The sequence below is a fragment of the Hemicordylus capensis genome, chromosome 2 (genome assembly GCF_027244095.1).
Source record: "Hemicordylus capensis ecotype Gifberg chromosome 2, rHemCap1.1.pri, whole genome shotgun sequence".
Classification (NCBI taxonomy): Eukaryota; Metazoa; Chordata; class Lepidosauria; order Squamata; family Cordylidae; genus Hemicordylus; species Hemicordylus capensis.
The window spans coordinates 196779890-196803803 of NC_069658.1; the positions used below are offsets into that span (position 1 = coordinate 196779890).

The window sequence follows — 23914 nt, forward strand, 5'->3', positions numbered from 1 at the left end:
ATGTGAACAACCTCACAGTTACTCACACATTAAATTAAAAGCACGTACAGTGCTACAGTTTCTATCTGTCCCCTGCATTTGAGGTGGCCTGTATCCAAATTCATGTTTAAAATGAACACATGTACATGTATACAGACTCCTATGCATGTACAACATAGCAGCCTAGCCCAAGCTAGGGCAGCCTAGCCTGGGCTAGGCTGCTCGTGTGGAGCTCTGGGTTTCATGCTAATCCCCCCGCCCAGTCTAACCCTGCCCCTAAGACCAGCTCTTAGCCGAGGTTCAGAGAGCAAGTGTTCCCTTAACTCACTGCTGGGAAACCCACCCTGAGGAGAAACAGAGATGGGTGTCTAGAGTGCCCAGCTGATGGGGAATCCTGTCAATTCAGTATGCTTGTGGCATGTGGTCCAGCATTTCTGTGATCATATGTGGCAAAAGTGAGTTGCAGCAATCTTCACTCTCCGCCTGCCCAGTTGTATGAACGACCTCAGTGACTCACAATATGTCTGCTGTTGAAAAGCATGGGAACTAAAAGTTTTCACCAGAAAACAGAAAAAGAGTCACACCGCCCCCTAGAGTCGATTCATAGTGATGTCTGTGAACCAATGCAAGTTGAGTCATCAGGAGGAAGCAGATTTTTCTTTCATTGATGACTACTCCAGATACATTTTTACTTGTACACTAAAGGAGAAAAGTCAAGTTCTGGAGAAATTTAAGGAGTATGTTCTAATAGTGAGCAACACGTTTGGCAGAAAACCTCAAAGTGATAACGGGGGGTCAAAGGAAATGGCCAATTACCTAAGTGAACAAGGCATTCAACATGAATGCATAGTGCCTTATACCCCACAACAGAATAGCATAGCAGGAAAAAAAGAATTGTTCCCTATTAGAAATGACAAGCTGCAGGACACGCACATTTTGTGGAGAAGCAGTCATGACTGCCACTTACCTAAAGAACAGACTGCCAACTGAAGCAACAGAATCAACAAGCTTTGAATTATGGCATGGGAACAAACCCAGCTTAGGACATATCAGAGTGTTGGATCAAAAGTATATACATATGTTCCTAAAGAGAAAACGAATAAACTGCACTGCAGATGTGAATAAAGAATAATTTCTGGATATACACTAGGAGGAAAAGGACACAGAATCCTTGATGTGGCCACTGGAACAATGAGAATATATAATGTAGTATCCTTTGATGAAAGACAAAGGCCAATCACAAGCAAAGTGCCAGAAATTGTACCAGAGATCCAAACTGAAAAGGAACCAAAAGAAGAAATTCCCATAAGCCTGGAGCTAACCAGCTAACCAGAACCATAAGGAGAAGCAGAAGTTGAGCCAGAAATTAGACACTCGAGCCTGCTCTCAGCAAAGGGGTTCCACCCAGAAGACTCTCCTACATGGCCAGAAAGGAAGAGACCCAGGAACTCAGAAAATAGGAAGACATTGAAAGACTACCAACATGTGAAGCTGAAAGTAGGAGAAAAGCTGCAGAAGAAGAGACAGACTCTCTAAACAAAAATAAAACTTGGACACTTGTGGAACTATCCACTGGAAGAAAGTCAGTAGGATGCAAATGGGCCTTCAAAACCAAATGCAATGCAGAGGGAGACATTAAGGCTCTCCACACAAGCAGTGTGAAGAGCCTAAAAGGGTTTTGCGGGGAGAGCAGGCTCGACCCACTATCCCCACAAATGGGCAAGGAGCCCTCCCTGGGTGGCTGGATCCATCATGCAGCCGGCTGAGGTGGCGAGGTTCGGGGGCCTCCTGACCCCTGGAAGCCCCAGAATGACCCAAGCAAGTGCATGGAGCATTCTGGGGGAGCCTCCCGACATGGGGAGGCTTGTTGTAGCCTCCCTGTTGGGGGGCTACTCATGTCTTGCTGCAGTGCGGAGCCGCGCTGCGGTGACACACAATCCTCTAACCCACTTTTCAGGCACTCTCGCACCTGAAACCCGGGTTAAGCAGTGGGCTGTCCATGAAGGTATGCCACCGTGCCACCGCCAGGAGCTGCACGGCTCCCGGCAGTTCTCTTGCGCAGTGGAAACCACGCTGTGTTCCCTTAGCTCAGCTTCCACTACACATGCGAATAGCCTATTTGAGCGCTACAAAGCCAGATTAGTAGTCAAAGTATACTCTCAAAAGCATGGTGAAGGCTATAATGAGACATTTGCACCTGTCATGAAGCATACTTCAGTAAGAGAACTTCTCAACATAGCAGCAGCAAGAAAGATGGAAGGTGATCACTAGATGTGAACACTGCATTTCTGCATGGAGAAATAGAGGAAGACATCCAAATGGAGCAGCCACCAGGATTTGAAGACCCTGAGAAAAAGAGGCTTATATGCAAATTCCAGAAAAGCATCTATGGCTTGAAGCAGTCTGCTAGAGCATGGAATGAGAAGCTGAATCAGATGTTACTAAAGGAGGGGTTCACGCAAGGAAAGGCTGATCCCTGCCTATTCTCAAGATTCTAAAATGACAGATAGACTTACATTTTGACTTCTATTGATGACTTGATTATTTGCTATGAAAAGAAATAAGACAGTCAAGAGACTGTGGAGCACCTGAACAAAGAAATGGAAGCAGAAGAACTAGGAGGCATTTCCTACTATTTTGACATTCAAATAGAAAGAGGGTGGAAGTTACCTTAACCAGAAACAAAAAGATCTCCTGGAATGCCTGAAACTGACAGAAGCCAATGAGGCCAATACAGCAATGGAGACAGACTTCCTGAAGCAAGATCAGGACAGTGAGCCATTGCTAGACAACAATCTATATACAGAAAACCAACCAGGAAACTTCTGTACACAGTAATAGTCATGGGGCCAGAAATAGCTCTGCAGGAGTGAGAATTCTGAGCAGAAGAGTAAGTGCACCAACCAAGAATGACTGAACCACAGTCAAAAGGCTGGGAAGATACCTGAAGGGTACAGTGCCCTTCAGACTCTTGATACCATCAAGCAGCAACCTCAGACTAGTGGGATACTTGGATGCAGAGTGGGCCGAGGACAGAGCCGATCACAAGTCCACAAGCAGAAAGCTGTTTTTCTATGGAGGCGGAGCCATCAGTTGGACTAGCCAGAAGCAGTCAATTGTTGCACTTTCATCCACATAAGCAGAGTACATATCAGCTGGCCAAACATGCCAAGAAGCCACATGGCTACACAAGTTAATGTTAAACTATGGGATTGATGAGCCAAAGCCAACTGAGATGTTTGAGGACAACCAAGAGTGCATCCAAAACTCTCTGATGGAAAAGACTATGTCTCAAGCAAAGCACATAGATGCAAAGCACCACTATGTTCGAGAGGCACAAGAGTGTGGGCTAGTTAAGCTGAAGTACTGCCCAACACAAGACACGATAGCAGATGGGCTGACCAAGCTGCTACTATGAGACTGGTTCCAGATTCTTTGAGAGAAGATGGGAGTCATCAATCAGTGCATGAGACGATGAGAAGGGGTGTTGGAGATGCAGCTCCTGATGGCATGGCATCGACTCTTAGCACCAGCAACCCTATTGACCACTAGGGCCATTAGGGGTAGAGACAGCCAGTACAGGCATTCCCTCTCTGACCATGCTCTCTCTACTCTACTTCCCCTTTGTTAGACTGATAGTCTCAGGTTTCATCCTCTCACCTGCAGGTAGGGAGGGAAGCAGAGGAGAAAGAGAGAGAGAGAGAGAGAGAGAGAGAGAGAGAGAGGGAGGGAGGGAGGGATCTTCTCCCTTCCACTCTTACTGTATGTAGCTAGCAGCAAGGCATGTAGGCCTTATCTATTTCCCTGATGGATTTCCTAAATAAACTACTTTATTTGGAACTTTAAAGCCATGTCTCCAGACAATATTAATTAGCAGTGCTCTCCTTACCTGTGCACTTCCGCTGTTGCTGGGGTAAATAAAGAAATCTCCCCTCATGGGCTCTTTAACAGACAGAACCTCCATGTTCAGAGACAGTATACTTCTGACTACCAAATACTGGTCACAGCAGATGCCATGAGAGGGCTGTGGCCCTCAGGCATTGCTTGTCACCTCATAGAGGCATCTGACTAGATTCTGTTGGAAGCAGAATCAGAAAAGCAATTCTTAGGTCATTCCCTGTACCTCACGTATCTAGTGGCATAAAAGTTCTGAGACAGGAACAGGTCTCACCCCTCAGTAGCTCTCCTTCCTTACCAACTTCTCCTCAGAAGAACTTTGCTCCGGAGGCTGTTTTGCTTCCTTTACATCTGGATGGACATTTTGGGACAAGCCACTCATGCTGGAGCTCCTACCCAAAGACGGGGTGCGGAATCCTTTCTGTGGCAGAGTGAGGCTTTGGCAGGCCATGAGGCTCATGTGGGAATGCAGTGAGCGTGATTGCCTATACATGTCTTCCAGAGAAGAGGACAGCACTTCCAGGTGTGCTAGAAGAAAGAACCACAGGGTCAGCATCAAAATGGATCAGCTAAGGAGTTGCTGTGCTGCTGAGGGACCTGTGATTGTGGTCCTGGGGCACTACACCTGCTAGAGTGGTGTTACCTAATTAACTTAGCAGACCAGCTGACCAATATGTGTTCCTTGAACCTTCTGCTCTGCAGGGGCTTGCTATCCTCCGCAGTTGTGGCAAAAATGTTTCCTCATGATACTGCGGATGCATTGTATCTCAGGGAAACATTCCTTGCTAGGAGGACCAAGGGACTGGTCAACAGAGGCAGTACATAAGAACATAAGAAAAGCCCAGCTGGATCTTGAAGACTCTACCACTTCAGATTGCAGGTGGGGGATACCATTTCTGAATGCTTCCCATTCAAAAGCAGCAGCAGCAGGTGGGCGGTGGGGGGGGGGGGAGGGGGACACCTCCCTGCAATTAGCATATCAGGAAGAAACGTTCTAGGCCGACCTTCCCCCTGTTGTGCTAGTTTTCTACTTGCAGGGAATTTTTCACATGTGGAACATTAAACCATGTTATCCACCCTTTAACCCTAACCCTAACCACAACTCCCATCATCCCCAGCCACAATAAATTGTGGCTGGGGATGATGGGAGTTGTACTTCAACAACAGCTGGAGGACAAAGTTTGCCCAGACCGACTTTAGGAATACCAGCCTGGCTCATCCCTGGTTGTAAAGGCATCCACAGGAATTTGGGGGGAGTGAATGCAATATATACATTTAAATAAAAGCATCTGCTGCTCCACATTAATTGGGGAAGGGCGGGACTACCCACTTTGGCCCCTTGGTTGATGTCTATGATTGCTTGGTTGTTTCCTCCTAAAAACTCACCAGTAGCACCACCCTGCTCTGTACAGATGCCAGGATGTAATGTGGCGTTTTGCTGTGAGGTTGCCCTTATGCCAGGGGGCACTTCAGCCATGTAAGTGGCAGGCACAAAAATTGGTCTCTTCTCTTTGGGTTGACCAAGCCGCCACACCTGCCACCAATCCTCATTGGCCTTCCTTATCAGCTGGAAGATTTCTCCCTCTAAAATAGTCACCCGCCTCCCATCCTCAGCATTATACTGGTAGTTGCAGAGGGCCTGCAGCATCACAGGGCCTGGGGAATCAAGTGCTGATGGTGCACTGAGGCGGTGGTTGATCCCCTCCAGCCATCGCCGGCCTGAAGTCATCTCATCAAGACAGGATGGCCCTCAGGAGCTTAGGGACTCCAGTGCCACAGAGACTCCTCAGTTACTACCTGTAAAAAGAATACAATGGGGCACAATTGAAATGGTGAACAGAGAAACTTAAGCATAGCTCTTAAGATAGGGAATCCAGTCTTCTCTTCTCTTCTCTCTTTATATTTATTTCTCTAAAACGTACTCATGGCAAATCCTATATGTGGCCGTTCTCGCAAGAGTTTGCAAGCAGCTGCCAGATATCCATGGGTACGGGACGAGAAAATGGCGGCAGCAGTGCCAGGCGGGCAGGGAAAGCATAAGCCAGGCCAGCCAGCAAGGGAAACCACCTTTGTGTCTGAGCTGATCCCATGAAGCTGCATTTTTCTTCATCGCAGAGAGAAAGCAATGATTTCTACTTTAAGCTTCCATGACCTCTTAAATGGTCTGGGGTTGGGGTGGGGATATTAGGTCAGTCACAAAGGCAAGTTCGTTATAAAAATCAGCAAAGATCTGTGTCAGATTCGGCAGGTTTGGGTTAAGTGTTTTGTTGTTTTGACTAGTCAATCATGCAGAACACCAGCCGACTGTCAAACTAAAAAAAAAAAAAATGTAATAATGAAGGGAGGTGTCTCTCACCTCCTCCTGGGATGTGACTGGTGGGAGAAAAAAAACCCAGAGCAAGCTGTGGGAATGCACACAGGAAAATGATCTGCAAGATTGTGGAGAGGAGCCGACCCTATGTGAACGGAACATCTAATCACCCGAATTAAACAGCTGCAAATCTATGGCGAAGCAGATTCGCTCTCTGGATACCCTGCAGCATGAAGCCATGTCTGGATAACTCCCTGGTAGGGCTGCCCAAGCCTGAGCAGGACTGCTCATGTGAACAGCTTCGTTGTCTCTTCTGGTCAGTGGGTTGATTGTGGCTGCATTCTCTTAGTCGCAAGGATCCTGGCTAAAAAAATTAACCAGGGTCGCCAAGCCCTGTGGAGCTCATTTTGGGAACCCAGAATTTCACAGCAATCCTGGTCAAACAGCTCCAGTTAACCAGCATTTAACCACAAATAGATAACTAGGGTAATTAGGGTTCAGTCCTAGTTATGTTTCCTGGTTAACTGGAGTGGTTTGTGCTCTCAGAATTAGCTCCATGAGGTTCAGTGATCCTGGTTATTTTTAACCAGGCTCTTTGGACTGTGTAATCAGGACTGTGATAATACAACTGGTTTAGAATAAAAAGACAATCTAGAATAAAAGATAATCTTCTATTCTAGTCTGTTAGTTAAACCCACGGGTATTATTCATGATATTATACATTATCATTAATTATGTTGAATCTCTAGGTAATATGGATTTTTTTTTTTAAAGTATTCTATACTATACGATGGTTGCAAAAAGAATAGGATTTCTCTTCAGTAGTCCATAAACAGCTCCAAAATAGCACCCTTTGACAGTAACTTGAGGTGGTCCTTGCTGGAAGGAATGGGCATAAACTCCCAGCATCTATTGGAACTCTAGCTGATGACAGGCTCAGGTTGATTTTTTGCTTTCAGTGCCCTTTGTGACAGTGAATTCCATTGGATAATTATGATTAGAAAAGGGGCCTTTCCATTTTCAATTTGTCCTCCTTCCTACACGAGACACTGCTGCTTATAGTACCTTCTTTCAGTGACCACATAACTGGCTTTCAGGATCCTTTTACCTGTGCTAAAAAGCCTCAACCACAGGCGTAAATACTACTCAAAGGGAAAGCTAGGCAGGAGAAAGTCAGTGCTGTAACTAGGGTTGCCAACTGTCCCTCATTACGCAGGATGTCCCTCATTTCAGAGATGAAATGTTGGTCCTTATAGGGACAGCATTTGTCCCTCATTTATTCAACAGCATATAATTCAATTACATATATGTCAGTGATACTCAGGCTCTAGATTACCACTGCATACACCTCCCAGCTCCCCCCCCCGCCCCCGCAAGCTTGTGTCCCTCATTCTGGAAGTTGTATCCCTCATTCTGGCAATGAAATGTTGGCAACCCTAGCTATAACTCAGGAGGTGAGCATTCCATCTTTGTCCTTGGCTGCAAAGCAGCAATCAGACTGCCCATTGAGACATGCCACAATGTACACCCTATGTCTGAGATTCTATGCCCCTCATGGCTCTATATGGGTCAGCCAGAGCCTCTGTGTGTGTGTGTGTGTGTGTGTGTGTGTGTGTGTGTGTGTGTGTGTGTGTGGCTGGCTTTGGGGATGTTCTTCAGATTGGGGACACAGTCAGATTTTCCATTTTAAACAGAAGTGCAGGCTTTGCTGCTTAGCTCTGGAAAAGCATACGTCACAGGGATGCTGTTGCAATAGGAAGCAACCCAGCTCTTGCGGCTCATTGCAGGGAGTGAACACTCAGCCATACAAAGCAGAATGTTCCCAGTGGAATTTGCTCTGCTCACATAAAACTGACTCAGGGAGGCAGTTTCTAGAAACCCTCAGACAAACCAACCGATGTCTCTACTCAGGGACGGCCCTTTCATGAGGCAGTTGCCTCAGGCAGCAGTTTACTGGGGCACCCTCAGGGCAGTGAGATGCCCCCTGCCGCTGCCCTTGGAGTAGCTCCTCGGACTGGTCTGCACCTCTCCTCACACTCCTTACAAAGCTTGCAAGAAGCACGAATGAAGAGGAGGCTGCTAGCAACCTTCCCTCCTCCCACCCATGCACCACTTTCAAAGCTTGCCAAGGCTGGTTTTGGAAAGGAGCTGGCCCCCACTAGGGTCATGGGGCAAGGTAGCATTTGGTGTCTTGCCCCAGGTGCAGCAACATCTTAGGCTCCCCCTGACGGTGCTCATCCCCTAGCACTCCCCAAGATCCCTGTGGTCAGCACAGCTCAGGCCGAAGGGATGCCATGTAACCCTATCCAGTCCTATTCTCCTCCAAAGCAAAATTATCCAACCGTCTGCCATCCACTGATCCATTTACTTCTGCCATCTAGAATTTACCATCTAGGCCAGGCATGACCAACTTCTGTATTCTCGAGGGACACTCTGTTCTCCAACTTCCCTATTCTCTGTTCCACAGGTCAGAATTCTCCAGCCCCCTTTCACGCAGCCAGTCTTCATAAAAAAGGCATCACCTTGTGGTCAGGCTTGCACTGTAATGGAGCACATGTGGATGGTATGTAGTCATCAGTGGAGGAGGTGTGAATCTATTTCCTGGAAGATGCCCTCAAGTGGCAGATCAGCACAGTGGTCTTTTGCCTTTTCCAAATGCACTTGGAGACAGTAAAACTACAGACAATATATACATGGAGACTCAGTGCTTCTTTTCCTTATGATTTAAGACTGTGAAAAGTTGGGGTTTTTTTTAATGTCTTGATTAAAATTGTAGAAGGCCTATGTGAACTATGTGTGCTGTCTAACATCTACATGAAACCACTGGGAGAGGTCATCCGGGGACTTGGACTGAGTTCTCAGCAATATGCGGATGACACTCAGCTCTATCTCTCCTTGTCACCTGATCCTAGGGAGGCAGTGGATGTCCTGAATTGCGGGCTGGAGGCCGTGATGGGTTGGATGTGGGCTAATAAACTGAAATTGAATCCAGACAAGACGGAGGTAATGTTGGTCAGTAGGAGAGCCAATCGGGATGAGGAGATTTTACCGGTTCTGGATGGGGTTGCACTCCCCTTGAAGGAGCAAGTACATAGCTTGGGGGTATTACTGGACCTGGCTCTGCTTTTGGAAGCTCAGGTGGAGGCGGTGGCTTTTGCACGGCCTTTGCACGGCTTCGGCTAGTGTGCCAGCTGCGTCCCTTTCTCGAGAAGGCAGATCTGGCCACAGTTACCCATGCCTTAGTCACGTCATGGCTGGATTACTGTAACACGCTCTACGTGGGGCTGCCCTTGAAGAGTATCCGGAAACTACAGCTAGTGCAAAATGCAGCAGCTAGGGTTTTATCTGGAGCTGCCCGGTGGGAGCACATCACACCCATTTTGAAAGAGCTGCACTGGCTACCAGTTTGTTTCCGGGTCCAATTCAAGGTGCTGGTTTTGACCTTTAAAGCCCTTAACGGTTTGGGCCCGGGATACCTGAGGAACTGCCTGCTCCCAAGGGTTGCTGCCCGCTTGACGAGGTCATCTGAGGGGGCTCTGCTCCGGGTGCCGACAATGAGGGTGGCTCGGTTGTCGTGCATGCGGGACAGGGCCTTCTCTGTTGCTGCCCCCAGACTCTGGAATGCTCTCCCGGTGGCTATTCGCTCCTCGGTCTCCATCACAGCTTTTAGAAAAAGTGTAAAATCTTGCCTTTTTGCCCAGGCATTTATTTGATTCTCTGCTGCTGCTCTTCATAGTCTGTACTGCTTTTATGCCTTTGTTTTAAATTTTTAATCAGATTTGTTTAATAGTTTTTTCACTTAATATTTTAATTGTGTCTTTTTTACCATCTTGTGTTTTAGTTTTTTGCTGTAAACCGCCTTGGGATTGCTTTAATGAAAGGTGGTATAGGAATTTAACAATAAATAAATAAACAAACTAGGTCACATTCTGTCATTGGGATTCTCCATGGATTATCTGGTTTTGTTGAGCCATCATCAAGCTCTACAGGCTCTGAAGCAGAGAGTCCTGGGTACTGAATATCAACACAAGCTTTCCATGATCCCAGAATGTTCGAGAAGGAAACTGGGTTTATGCACTGCTGTCAGGGGTCCCACTACTTATCTGTATACCCTAGAGAACCCACACTATTTGAGGGCTTTCTTTAGAGCTCCCGTTGGGTTTCCTGGCGGGGAGAATAAAGAACATACCTAAGGACGACAGAATCTGCCACATGGTTATAAGGAGATTGAAACCATCCAACATGTATTGCTCCATTGTCTGTTTTACAGAAAGATAAGACGCCTCCTGATATCTCCTTGTCTGGCACCCTTTCCAGGATGCTCAGAAGTTTTTTGTGTCTCTTATCTTTTGGTAGATCAATCTCCAACTACTACATTTAAGGTGGCGAAGTTTTGCTCTAATGCTATGCGGTTACGTCAGTTTTTTATTTCATGTGTACATTCTTCCTGAATTTTTAGTTTATATTTATATTTATTGTTAGCAATTGCTAGTTCAGTCTTTGAATGGTACTGTATGTGACTGATGTTTTATTGTTTCCTAGCAACTGTTAACCTTCGGAGGATTTCTGTATTCTACCATTCTTTAGTTGTTTTGTAAGCTGACCATGGGTCGTAAATAAATATCTGTATTTGAGTTATATATAGAAAGCCAACCTAGCCAGTCAGCAGCTGTGGTGCCCAAGAAAGGGTAGGAATATGGGGCATTTAAACATTGACACTGTAGAATCCTGAAGAGAGCGTTGTGGTATGAAAAGACAAGGCAGTGGAGTTGAATCAGGAATATTAACGGTTTAATGAGATAGATTTTATTTACAGAGGGGCAAGTGAGGTCTACCTTCAGTGTGCTTGCTGCTGGCTGTTTGGCAGCCCCACCTCAACACAAGGAATAAAAGTAACTAAACCACCATTCAAAAGCTGGCCTGGACCCATGAATGGATTAACCAAAAACACCACAGATACCATGTAGCTACAATGCCTGGAGAGAAGCACCAGAAAAATAGGTAAATTCCTTAAAGCAATTCTTCCTGCTCAAATTCCTAGACATTTTTTATCCAGGACTACACTTTGCCTCCATCCTGGACTGTCCACGACATCCAGGACATGCTGTTTGCTTTGATATACTGCCTTAGATACTAGTGTGGTTTGTTCAGGTGCTTGCCTGTTCTCCACTTGTATATCTGTAAACAAGCAGGCCTCAAAAAATGCCATAAGTCTCCATTAATCTTATATCCCCGCCATCACACCTGTCAGAGCACAACTTACAAGAACAGGGAAGGGGCGATTAATATTTATAGACTGCTTTTCAACAAAAGTTCCCAAAGCTGTTTACATAGATATAAACAAGTAAGCAAGTAAATAAATAATTTTTTATCTATCTATCTATCTATCTATCTATCTATCTATCTATCTATCTATCTATCTAATATCTATGCGAACTGCTTTGTGAACTTTTGTTGAAAAGCAGTATATAAATATTTGTCGTATTCATCATCGTATAAATAAAATGGCTCCCTGTCGCCAAAGGGCCCACAAAAAAGAAACATAAGATAGCAACAACAGCAACTGGAGAGATGCTGTGCTGGGGATGGATAAGGCCAGTTGCTCTCCCCCTGCTAAATAAAGAGAATCACCATTTTTAAAAAGGTGCTTCTGCTTAGTTAGCAGGGATCAGAATCCCAGACAGATGAATCAGGGTGCCACACAGTAATTTCAGAACAGTTTGTTAACTGTACTTTAAAATCTGCAGAGTGTCTTGACCAGTGGTATCCGACCCTTGTGGCACAGAAAAGGGTCTTTAATTTGTCTGGCATGTTTTAAATATAGTTTTGCACATTGGAAACGCTATATGGTTACCTCCAACATATGGTTACCAATATGGTTACCTCCAACATTTTACAGATGAAAATAGGGACATATTTGTAACATCTCATATCTAGGATCACTGCCCAAAGCCCACATGCACACTATTTTGCACTGCTAAAGGCTCTAAAGTTCATGAGAGGTAAAGTGCGTCCTCCAGTTCTAGAGATCCTGGAGTGGGAGCCAAGCTTTGAAGCTAGCAACCCAGACCAAATTAAAAACCAAGTCCCCCACCCCCGCCCCTGCCACCCAAAGCAAGTTTATCAGTGATTTCTCGGGGACAGATCCTATGAACTGGGGTTGTCCCTGGTAAATAGTTACAGTTGGAGCACAGATCACTTACAATTGCGTATGAAGCACTCAGCCTTGTTGACTGTTATATATTTGTTTGAGTCATACTTTTTGTGTTCTGACTGGCCCAGGCTGTTGGAGAAGGCCTTGATTTTCAGGATTATAGCTAGAGAGGGCCTAATCCGGCTCCAGCAATTAGGAGAGTTTTGATGGTCGCCTCTTGGGAGGGGCCACACTCAGATCAGAAAATCCTTCTCTGTGTTAAATTGCAGCAGATGGAAACAAATGAGTCATTGCTGCAGACCTTGGGAGAGAGCTGCTTGTGCACTCCAAGTTGGAGTCTGGGGTTCAAAATGGAACCGGAAGGGCTTGAGCTAATCTGCCTAGTAAACCACAGACCAGCAGTCCTGCCTCCCAGGCCAACAACTCTCTTCTCACAAGGCAATTGGTCCGTCAAAGCCTGCCCGGCTGAACTGGGAAGTGAAAAGTGTGCAAAAATATCCATTAGGGGCTAAGAGGACACAGAGACTCCCCTCTTCTCCATTTAATCCTAGACTGAAGTATCAGTGCCATGGAGCCTGGCTTTCCATCCCCACTCCAACCCACTCTACTCATGAAGCTCCATATATCCAGGGATGAGGACAGAAACTGTATTCAGGAACTTCTCTGACCTATCGCCAAGCCCAGAAGCATAGCTCCAGATCATGCTGACTCATGATCACCACAAGAATGCTACCGCTCTGTATGACTGTCTTGATCAGAGTTCTACTTACCTGAACCCGCATCACAGTGAGGGACGCCGCTTCTCAAAGAGCGATTTGCGTTCTTTGCTCCTGAATCTGCTCTGTTCTTCTTTCCCTCTCCTGTTGGGGCAGTGGGGAAGATGAAGCATTTCATTTGTTTAAAAGAATTTGGTGCATGGGGCACAACAGCGCAGGTATCACACATCCGTTTTCGTATGCGTTAATGGTTTCCTGTAGGCTTCAGTGAGCTTCTTTGTTCACATGAAACACACAGCAGGAAGGAGGCACTATCTCTGATTCATGGCCTGTTTAAAACACACACGGACCGGGGGGGGGGGGGATTAAATGTGTTTTTATTTATCATAGGTTTCTGTGTCTACCAAAAAGTCCTTACAGCAACAGAAAGCCGCTAAGATCCATGAGGTAAGAGTTGCAATCTTTTGCACACTTTCTTGGAAGTAAACCTCACTGAAATCTAGAGAGGGCATTCTGTAGTAAACTACGCTAACACTGCTTGCTTGCAATCTTACACACGATTACCTGAGGGTACAAAGCAGGCACTTGCAGACGTTCTGCTTGTAGCCAATTGCTGCTTTTCCATTTGCAGACACCTGTGGAATTGTAATGTTCCTTCCATACCACAGTAGATATAGCATGTTTTGGGGAGGCTATATATTTGTAGACTGACCTCCACTTTTTTACCACACCGCCCCCCACAACCTATTATGGTCTGCTGTATCTGGACTTGTGCCTCTCAACCAAATGAGGCTAAAAATCCACATTTGTAGTTGTGACACTATTCTGAAAAAAGTCCAGTGTTCTCTGTTCATAAATGTGACAATCTAAGCGTAGGAAAAATACAGGTGGACAATGAACGGATGCCCATATTGTGTAAACCACCAGTAAAAAGTGAGGTGTGACCATTCCAGATAACACAATATCTGGAAGTGCCCCCATGGAATTCATATACTGGTTTCTGAGTGAAGATGCTCAGGACCAGGCTGTTCCTGGACTGGACCTAAATTTAAGTGCTTGAGTGTAGATCACGTGGTTCATCTGTTTTGATCTTGGCATTAACAGAGAATGAAGTTTCCACACACAAAAACCACTAGAGCAGTCTTTAGCATCCCAATAAGGGCACTGCCAGACAGAGGACATTTTGTGCTTACTTCTTGCCCTTGTTAATGTAAATTCTCTTCTTGCACGCTTCCAGTTTAGCACACTTCCAGTTTGTACAGCAGCTCTGCCCGCCCCAACACACACACTTCTGTAGACACTCTCCATGTAATGGTGCTTGAAATGGATGAAACAAAAGAAACAATAGTCCTATTCTGACATTATGTCGTACCTGCTTCCAGATGTCTATACACATGGACAGATTTTTGTGTGAATAACTGTACCTATGTTCATTTGAAAGTGAACCTGGGTCCAGGCCCCCTGCAATGCAAGATACAGATAGAGGTACTCAGGTGCAGAGGGAGGCCAGCAGCAGCCCACCATGGCCCCCCCTAGCCCTGCCCCCTGCATCAGCGCCTGATGTCAGATGCAGGAATCGGTTAGCCATGCCCCCATATCTGACATCAGACACGGGGGGCGTGGTTTAGCTCCCAAATGGAGCAAGTGGCCCCGTTTAAAAGTCAGGGAGAGCTGCTCAGGCCATGCTGCAAACGCAGTGCTGGCTGGTTGGGAGCTAAACCATGCCCCAATCTGACATCAGACGCGAGGGGTGCGTGTCTGGGGTCCAAGGCGTGGCCCCTGAGGGGCGGCAGCCTGGGTTCTTTGAACCTGTTCACCCTATGGTGGCTCTGCCCCCTGGATGTACTGCTGTATCTGTGTTCAGCAGTAGCAAGTGAGCAAAAGCAAGAGAGAAGGCATGCCCTTGCCTCTTGCTTGTGGGCTTCCCAGAGGCATCTGATGGGCCACTGTGTGAAACAGGATGCAGGACTAGATAGGCCTTGGGCCTGATCCAGCTGGACTGTTCTTGTGTTCTTATGTAACATTAATAATAATCTTTATTACGGTCGTTGACCAGCACAAGTTGTAAAACAGTAATACTATACAGTAAATGCAATATAAGGAAAGTGTTGCAGTATTACGGAGATTAAAATTGATGTAGCATTATGACTGAGGGGGAGGGAACTTATGTAACATAACTTGTGAATAATTATACCTGTGTTGAGATCTGTATCTGTGTACACTCTACACAGATTATAGTATGTTGAACATATTAGGCTTGTTCACATGACTGTGAACTGGGTAGGACAAGCATCCTACCTAGTTTCAGGAGCTGAACACGCTCCTGACATTTGGTCACGTCTTGAGTGAAAAACAAGGTAGGAGGCAGGGAGCATGATCAATCTTGGTCATGGTCATGTGAACAAGCCTAATGTGTGAATAGGGCTAGGGTTTGATGCAATTCTGTCTCCTGTTTCTCTGGCTATTGTTGCTGTAATCACATCCTGAAACAGTTGCCCCTGCTCAATTGCTCTCTAAGGACTTGGTTGCAATCCTAAGCACACTTTCTTGGGAATAAGCCCCGTGGCCTTGTAGCGTGAACTTGGCAATGTCCCTGAAATCCCAATGGCCCTACCAAACCCATTTCAAGTCCACATTAGGGTGGTTCTCATGATGATTACTAGAGTAAGAGAAGCCTCCAACCCTAGTTCAGGAGTTGTGCATACTCCTGATTGGCCATCATGAGAATTCTACAAGCAAGGTAGGAGGATGGGGAAAAGTTCATCTGTGAGCTGGGTATGGCCAAGAACATATACCCAGCTCCAGAGTGAAGATGGAGGGAAAGCACTCCCCGTGCCTCCGTACCCAGCTCACAGACAAGCAATGCCCTCTCCTCCTACTTTGCTTGTAGAATTCTCACAATGGCCAATCAGGAGGGCACATAGCTCCCAGTCCCAGACTAGGGTTGTAGGCTTATCCTAGCCTAGTGATAATTGTGAGAACAGCCCTATATTATTAATCTAGGATCTGAAGTGGGCTTGGTATAGTGCCAATTGGGATTCCAGGAAAATGGAGTTCTCATGACATGCTCTGTGGGAGTGCACACACCTGAGCCCACTTTGCATTGATCATGTGAACCAGTCCTATGTTTAATTGGCATTCTTGCACTCTTGCAATTACTGGAGCTGCCAGGAAGAAACATAATGCAGATATTGCTATTATCTTTGCTTTGACCATAGACTATTGTGGGAAATAACTGAAATTCTTATAACTGTTTTTTCTTTGTCAGAATGGGATGAAATGTATGTGCATGGTGGATCCTCCAGAAGTCATGATCAGTGTTCCCTCTAACAGATTCCCAGATGTTGTAGACTACAACTCCCAAATCCTCAGCTACAATGGCTTTTGCTTGGGGATTATGGGAGTTGTCGTCAATAGCATCTGGGAATCCCTGTTAGAGGGAACACTGGTCATGATGCCCCCTGAAATTCTGATAGATTTGTCTAAGGGCTTCTGTGCATGAACACTTTAAAGTAGGAATCAACATCCTATGGCATACGTACCAGAAGTAACACACAAAATGATTTTGAGCACACTCACTGGTATGTCGTTGCTTTCTGTAGCAGGCAGTGGACATCCAGGATTGGTAATGGTCTCTTTGATTATTGGATGCAATAGGAATAACATCTTCTACTGATATTTCCCTACTTTCTATGAGATAATCTTTTTAGAACAATAAATTGAACAATGTTATCCTTCAAAAATGTGCACTCTGCACAGACTCAGAAAAACTAAATGCTTCCATTGTTTTATTTGAATAGAAAAGACTTATTGAAAAATGGAAAAGACACTCTGCATGTGCTCAGAGGCACTGGTCACATTTAGACAATCTTGTATGCTCCCTTCATGTAGAAGAAGGGGGACTTTAGATGCTTCTGCTTCTGTTTAGCAGCAAATCATAGTTTGCTGTTTCATCTGAATGTGGTCTCTGCCTCTGAGAGAACTAGAAGCACAAGCTTCTGGTCTCTTGACCTTTTCACGCAAAGGAAGGGTAAGGAGGAGGAGGGTCCATGTGCGCCTGAAGCTTACTGTTGTTCGTTCTTGGAACAACAAACCATGGTCAGAATTCAGTCATTGTACCTTTACTCATTCTTAAAAATAGAAATGGGAATAATAATAATAATAATAATAATAGGCCCAAAGTGTCTAGGTTTTGCATGTAAGCGTGTAATTTGATAATACTATACAATGATAGAAAATAGGAGAGAGAAAGAAATTTGAAGGAGAAGACTTCACACTTGGTTCCCTTCTTCCCTAATATTGATTAAAAAATAAAATAAAATAAGAACTCCACACAGCCCTACTTCTGATTGTGACCAGAATCCTCAACATGTGGTGGAAGTTCAGCAGAATCAATATAAATATTTAAATAAAATAGGGCAGAAGTAGAGGCTCCCTCTTGTTGAAGTGCTCTCAAATAATAGTTCTACCTACCTATCTCTCTACTGTATCTATCATTATTTTGCTTGCTTGGATGACATGGCTCCTTCATTGTCTATTGGAACAGAACTTCTGGGGTGTTTGAAAAAAAGGCAGTTGGTGAGTGTGGGGATGAAGAAGACAGGCAGCAGAGCAGCTGACATTCAGTGTGTAAGTTGTGTGTAAAATTTAAATTGTGAAGAATAATTTAGAAGGGATTGCAGGGGGAAACAAGATAAGTCAGAACTTGGCCAGAAAATGAACTGGGGATTTGACTAGTTATAAGAGATCTTTAAGGGACTATGGACCAAACTATATGTGTATAATAGTTATAGGGGCCCTGATTAGAACCATGGTGTGTGAGAAAGGGAGATCTGATGAAAATCCATCCCCAAACGTATTTGCCTTGGTAGCGAAATTGGCATGTTTGTTGCTACACTCTGGCAAAACGGAAGTGGATGGTGCGAAGGGTCCACAAAGATACTTTAGTGAGAGATGTTTTGAAACCACAGATACCAAAATTCCTGTGCCTTTAAAAGGCTGCATGGTGCTTTATTTGGAGCCTGTGATTTCTGCCTATGATGATGTAATTTTGAAAGGTACAGGAAGGAATCCTGCTCCCTGCCTCGTTATTGCCCCACAAAGACTTGTTAACCCTATGTAGTTTGACCTCTACTTTTGGGCAAAAGGCATAATGCTTTCAGTGCACTGCAACTGACAGGAGGCCTGTCAGTTGCACTCCTGAATGACAACTCCGTAAAATAATCCACTATTAATAATACTGAACACTGGAGACATGGAAGAGGTTGAGCGGGTCACAACAGGCCCTGCAATGCAGTCCAGTATTATCATCATACGGTGGGGTAAGGAGAGAGATAGGTTGGTAAAAGTAAAGTTGTGCCGTCGAGTCGATGTTGATTCCTGGTGCCCACAGAGCCCTGTGGTTTTCTTTGGTAGAATACAGGAGGGGTTTACCATTGCCTCCTCCCTCACAGTATGAGATGATGCCTTTCAGCATCTTCCTATATCGCAGCTGCCCGATAGAGGTGTTTCCCATACTCTGGGAAACATACCATTAGTACCCTGCAAAGTAATCTAGTGTTGTTATGCAGGGATGTACTCAGGAACATCTAATAATCGGAAGAACCCTTTTGCACAAAAATAAGAATGGTAAAATTTAACTTTAAAATACTGCAATCGAAGTATATTATTGCCTCTCCCCATACCATCACTTTTTGTCAGTGGTTGACTTGGATTTCCAGCAAAAAAAAAAGCTGCATAAAATGCACACCAGATAATTCTAATTATACAGTTATAGTATTCTATATAGAGAGGATTCTAACTAAATTGTCGCCGTTATTATCCTTCACACCGTGCTTTTACTCCACTAACTACAGAGATAAGAAAATACCAGAGTAACCCCTGACACGGTCTGGATAGGCACTTTGCGGGTTTCTAATAGAGAAGCCATTTGAAAAGCTCCTTGGGGCGGAAGTGACAGCTGCGCCTGCGCACAGGGAACAATGCTTCCCCTCCCCGCCCCCATGCTACACACAAGGTACTAGCAAAGAGAAACGTTCATGCTCTTTCTCTTCAGGTTTCATTATCGTCCCTTTAATTCGTGTGGAAACCCGTGGTTTGTTGGTGGTGTTTCTACACATTTAGAAAATAGCTCTATTCACATATTTTAGACGTGAAAGAGTGTTTTACAACAGCCCTGCAAGGTAGTCCAAACAGTTGATATTTCAGAGGGGACTGGACCTGGTTTGAATTTCCAAGAAAACCCCTCAGGTTGCAGGAAAAGTTAATATACTTACATTGCCCCCTCAGACCACCTGCGGCGCAGAAGCCTGTTTCTTCATTGATCGCATAAAGTCACGTTACAAATTTAAATGCCTTACTATTATTTTTTCCACATGAAATAAACCCCGAGCTAGAAAAAGCATGCATTTTTCTTTGATGGTACCTTTCCTCCTGGAGAGAACACTTGCGGTCCAATCATGATTATGCCCAGTTTCTCCATTTTTGCCCCTGTGGGCAGTTCTAACTCCCCCCTCCGGTGGGGGGAGGGCTACTGAAACTAGGTCAGACTATGTGTCACTCTACGCTTTTTCTTATCTCTATGTGCCTAACAGTGCCCCCACCCCCCAAAAAACACTCCCGGAAACGACAGCATCTCTATGAAAGTCTTGTATCACTGCACCTTATTGGCAATTCGGGACTGAAATGTAACTGTAAAATAGAGCGGGTTTCACTAGAAAGCTATCAAGGGATAGAGTGACTTCACTGCGTCCAGAAAGAATCAAGTCCAACGCACGGCTGCTTTCCGTGTTAACCAGAAGGCGCTCAGACATGTCTTGCTCTTTTTTCCTTTCTCTATGTATACACTGCTCCATTAAAACGACGTCGATAATACTACTTCCATAGGAGGATCAACCGTATCGATCGGTTGCAGCAAAAATAATGGATACTTTTAATGGCTATATTTGTTTTAAAGTGGTTGCTCTGGATTTTATTTATCATATTTTTATACCTCCTGATATATAAATCTCTAGGCGGTTTTAGATTGCATACAGTAAGTACCTCTTTGGGTACTGATTTACGTGGGAAAGCAGTCTATAAACTGAATATTCATAATGTGTTGTAGTAGCACCTAAAAGACGAACAAATTTATTATTGCACAAGCTCGGAGGATGAAGCTAGCTGTAGTCTGTGAAAAGTTATGCTACAATAAACTTGTGGGTCTAAGATGCCGCAAGACTAGTTCGATCTATCCTAGATTGCCCCTGATCTTTGCTTCCGAGGCCCTTCTCCAGAGACTCCCTCCGCCTTAAAAAAAACACACTACAAAAAAATCACCAAGACTTTTACTGAATTGCTTCTGCTTCCTTCTCCCGGACTTATAGGCATTATTGATCGACTTAGTACTAACATTGGCTGTTCGCCCTTTATTTTTATTGACGGTAGTGGCGTTACTATTTATTATCCCACATTTTCAAGCAAAGCCGCAGTCGATACCCTTGATCGGGAAGTGACTCACAAATAAATTGGCGCTCTCGACCGCTGCTGCCACCGCGTGTCGTTCACGGCAACTTCCGGTTTCGTCGGCGATGCATGTTGGGATTTGTAGTTCCGGGGAATGGAGGCGGGTTTTTGAGGCGTGTGTGGGTACGTATGAATACTTACTTACCTACACAGGCCTCAAAGTGGGTGTGTGAGGGAGAGGGAGGGGCGCGACCGGCTTGCTGAATGACAAGTGGAAGGAGAAGGCGGGGACCGGCCTGGCCTCAGTCAGCGGCTAATATTAGGAAGCGGATACCGGCTTTGTTGCATCAGCTGGGAAGTGGAGAGACGCGCACAGCGTGGTCCGAAGCGAGGGAGCAGGAAGCAGCATGAAGCTGTTCATCAGCCAAGGCAGCCCTGGGGGGCTTAAGGTGCTGGCGGCTGCCCAAGCCACCGACGCTCCTGTGGAGCTGCAGTGGGTTGCCCAGGATGGTGAGTGAGGGGAGCGGGTGGGGTGGGCAATGTTGGTGGCATACGAAGAAGGACTCCCTGCTCCTAGAGCTGGAGGGACTCTCTTTCATGTCTGTTTAAAATATGCTCTATCCCGCCTTTTGACCCAATGTTGCCTTCCGGGGGCTAACTTGAGCGTTTTAAAACATAAACTGAAGCGAAATAATAGAATTCTTGATTTTTATTTATTTGTTTTTTTACGAACCAGAACCCTAAAGCAGCAGAAACGAAACAGAATAGACAGATTCACTTCAGGGTATTCCTATTCTAAAGATGCTCCTGCCCTGTGCACACTACCCTCAACTGTTTTGCAATTTCAGCATCCTGTAACCTGGATTGATGGTGGGCTTTTGCTAACTTCTGTTATTTTCATACGTATGTGGACTAGTGGAGATTCATGGCATTCAGTACAGAACAGAGTGTGGAAGTTCTTCTGGATTTACTAAATCTAGTGTTAAAAGATGTGATCCTGAGTATGTCAGACATGCAGCAAGCATCCTTTTTTTAAAGTCAGGAATTTCATTTTGTGGGGTTGCTAACTTTTTGTTTTAGAGTTCCTTTGCTTTGAACAGTTGTATGACAACCAGAAATGCTGAATTCTGACTTACTGGGGGGAAAAACCAGGGAGCTCTGCCAGAAAAAGATATCAATCTTGCCAGGGAAGGAAGATTCCTGGCTGAAAGGGCAAGCAAAAAAGAGACAAAGTCTCACAGTGCTGTGAAGCATTTGTTGAAGTTTGTAAGAAGGCAAAGGCTACTTGCTCAAGGTGTCAATTTGAAATATTGCAAATTATTCCCCTGAAGAAGGCCTTTGAGGCTGTAACATGTTGGGCAGTAAATGTTTCACAGCACCGTGAGACTTGGTCTCCTTTTTTGGTTGGGTGCCTTCTGTTTCTTGTTTTTTTGGGGGGTGGGTTGGTTTTTTCTTTGACTGCTAATAGACTATGGAACCCACAAAATATTATATGAACTACAGAGAAAGAGAAATATGCTAACTTTGTGAGTTTTTGCCTGCCACTTTTGCTGTATGAATGAAGAAGTGTTAAAAAGTTGTGCCATTTTGTGTGGGAATGTGTGTAAACCCTTTCCCTAATTTGTACATGTTCCCTCTTGACAGCTCATGTGGTCCCATTCCTCACCCACCCACGAATCCCTGCTCTGCTGTTGGAAAAAGAATCTTTCCTTTTCTCTGCAAATACAATTTGCCAGTGAGTATGGGATGTTGAACACTCTTTGTTCCCAAGACAAGCTGCTGGTGACATTACTTCATTGTACCTGTTGTGTTCAGTGCTTAGTGATGGTGACGCTGGACAAATGCAGATGGTATTGTAGCAATGGGTGCTGGAAATCTTGGGTTATCATATCCTCCAACATTTCACTAATGAACTGTGAATGTGTAGAGGGCATGGCTAAGTGACCTGGGCTGCATGGTGTACAACTGACTACAGTCGTGTCACAAAGGGAAAATGGGTAATGCAGTGCACACTATTCCAGATTACCAAAGCAGAAAAACCAACAACAATTGGAAACTGATGGATTCTGGGAGAACTTTCAGTTTCTATAGGTTTTTACTGCTTGCCCAAATTAGTCTCAGAGTGAGAGCTCTGTATTAGATTAGTATCAGGAGAGGAGATCTGGTCTTGTGGTAGCAAGCATGACTTGTCCTCTTAGCTAAGCAGGGTCTGCCCTGGTTGCATATGAATAGGAGAGACTAGAAGTGTGAGCACTGTAGGATATTCCCCTTAGGGGATGGAGCCGCTCTGGGAAGAGCAAAAGGTTCCAAGTTCCCTCCCTGGCTTCTCCAAGATAGGGCTGAGAGAGACGCCTGCCTGCAACCTTGGAGAAACTGCTGCCAGTCTGTGTAGACCATACTTAGCTAGATAGACCAATGGTCTGACTCGGTAAATGGAAGCTTCCTATGATATGTTAACTGAATGCTGCTTTCTGTCTGATGTACAGTACTTGAATATGGGCGTGTTTCTTGGCTTCAAATATATATTGTTCTAATTGAAACAGTAGCTGTATTAGGATTAATTGATAAGCAAAGCAATTGGCTAGCTTTTTAGTTCCACAGAACTCTTCCCCTGGTTGGCTGATAAACAGACAGGTGGGGAGAGAAAAAGATGTTGCTAGTAAAGGTCATAGCAGTAGGCCCATTGCAATTTGTGACAGTCTTAAAATGGTGATTCAGAAAGTTTACTGCAGACTGGGCCATGTACAAAAAGTCTTGGGTTGTACCAAAGCACAGTTGGGAAAACGGCTGAGGTCACTCTCCCTTTAGTAAAGCCAGCAATTATTCTAATCTGCCTCTAGTTCTAATTGGATAAAACAAGCCTCTTGTAAGGAAAAGAGCAGAAGTAAAGAAAACATGTGCTCCTTATTGGCAAAACTGGAAGTTGACTTTAGATGATGCAGAGCTACTGAGTCCATAGAACTCAAATTAGATAGTGGTTGGAAGACATGTTGTTACCCTCTTGGAGTGAGGCCCGATACTAGGTGGTAGGACATCCACCAACAATTCTAGAATTCACCTTCTGGATGGCTGAATTTGGTATGCCTGAAATTTTTACTTCCTAACTGATGCTTGTGTATGACCAAACTAGCTAATCAGACCTTAAACATAAACTTTATTGTTATGGTCAATAGGCCAGCAAAAGAAATACATAGATAAAACACAGGAGGGATAAACAATCATTCAGGGAATAGTCAACTTAATCATCTTACGAATACAATGAATATGTTTATACCACTTTTCAACAAAAGTGAATTTACATAGATAAAGAAAATGACATGCTGTCCCTAAAGGGCTCACAGTCTAAAAAAGAAACATAAGATAGACACCAGCAACAGCCACTGGAGGGATTTGGGGGATAGATAGGGCCAGTTG

General features: G+C 44.9%; 2 protein-coding genes across 14 annotated transcripts in view; one reads left to right on the forward strand and one right to left on the reverse strand.

Moving 5' to 3' along the window:
• ARHGAP9 (Rho GTPase activating protein 9) overlaps positions 1–19648 on the reverse strand; it is a 58483-nt gene extending 38835 nt beyond the window's left edge. The window contains exons 1-5 of one of the 8 annotated variants that reach the window (XM_053295104.1): positions 19482–19648; positions 13112–13386; positions 8576–8727; positions 5263–5673; positions 4175–4404 (exon numbers count right to left, since the gene is read on the reverse strand). In XM_053295104.1, coding sequence (XP_053151079.1) covers positions 4175–4404; positions 5263–5605 — 573 coding nt within the window. In that variant the 5' untranslated portion in view covers positions 5606–5673; positions 8576–8727; positions 13112–13386; positions 19482–19648. Of the gene's footprint in view, positions 1–4174; positions 4405–5262; positions 5674–8575; positions 8728–12390; positions 12635–13111; positions 13387–17530; positions 17601–18741; positions 18875–19481 lie in introns of those variants that run through there. The other 7 variants (XM_053295105.1, XM_053295108.1, XM_053295102.1 and 4 more) reach the window with 7 other exon arrangements.
• Positions 17611–23914, forward strand: part of MARS1 (methionyl-tRNA synthetase 1) — a 62763-nt gene continuing 56459 nt past the window's right edge. The window contains exons 1-3 of one of the 6 annotated variants that reach the window (XM_053295100.1): positions 17611–17686; positions 21237–21370; positions 22145–22235. Coding sequence is in view for 2 of the 6 variants with exons in the window: in XM_053295096.1 (XP_053151071.1) it covers positions 20908–21010; positions 22145–22235 (194 nt within the window). In the remaining 4 variants the exon portion in view is untranslated. Of the gene's footprint in view, positions 17687–20673; positions 21011–21236; positions 21371–22144; positions 22236–23914 lie in introns of those variants that run through there. The other 5 variants (XM_053295099.1, XM_053295098.1, XM_053295096.1 and 2 more) reach the window with 5 other exon arrangements.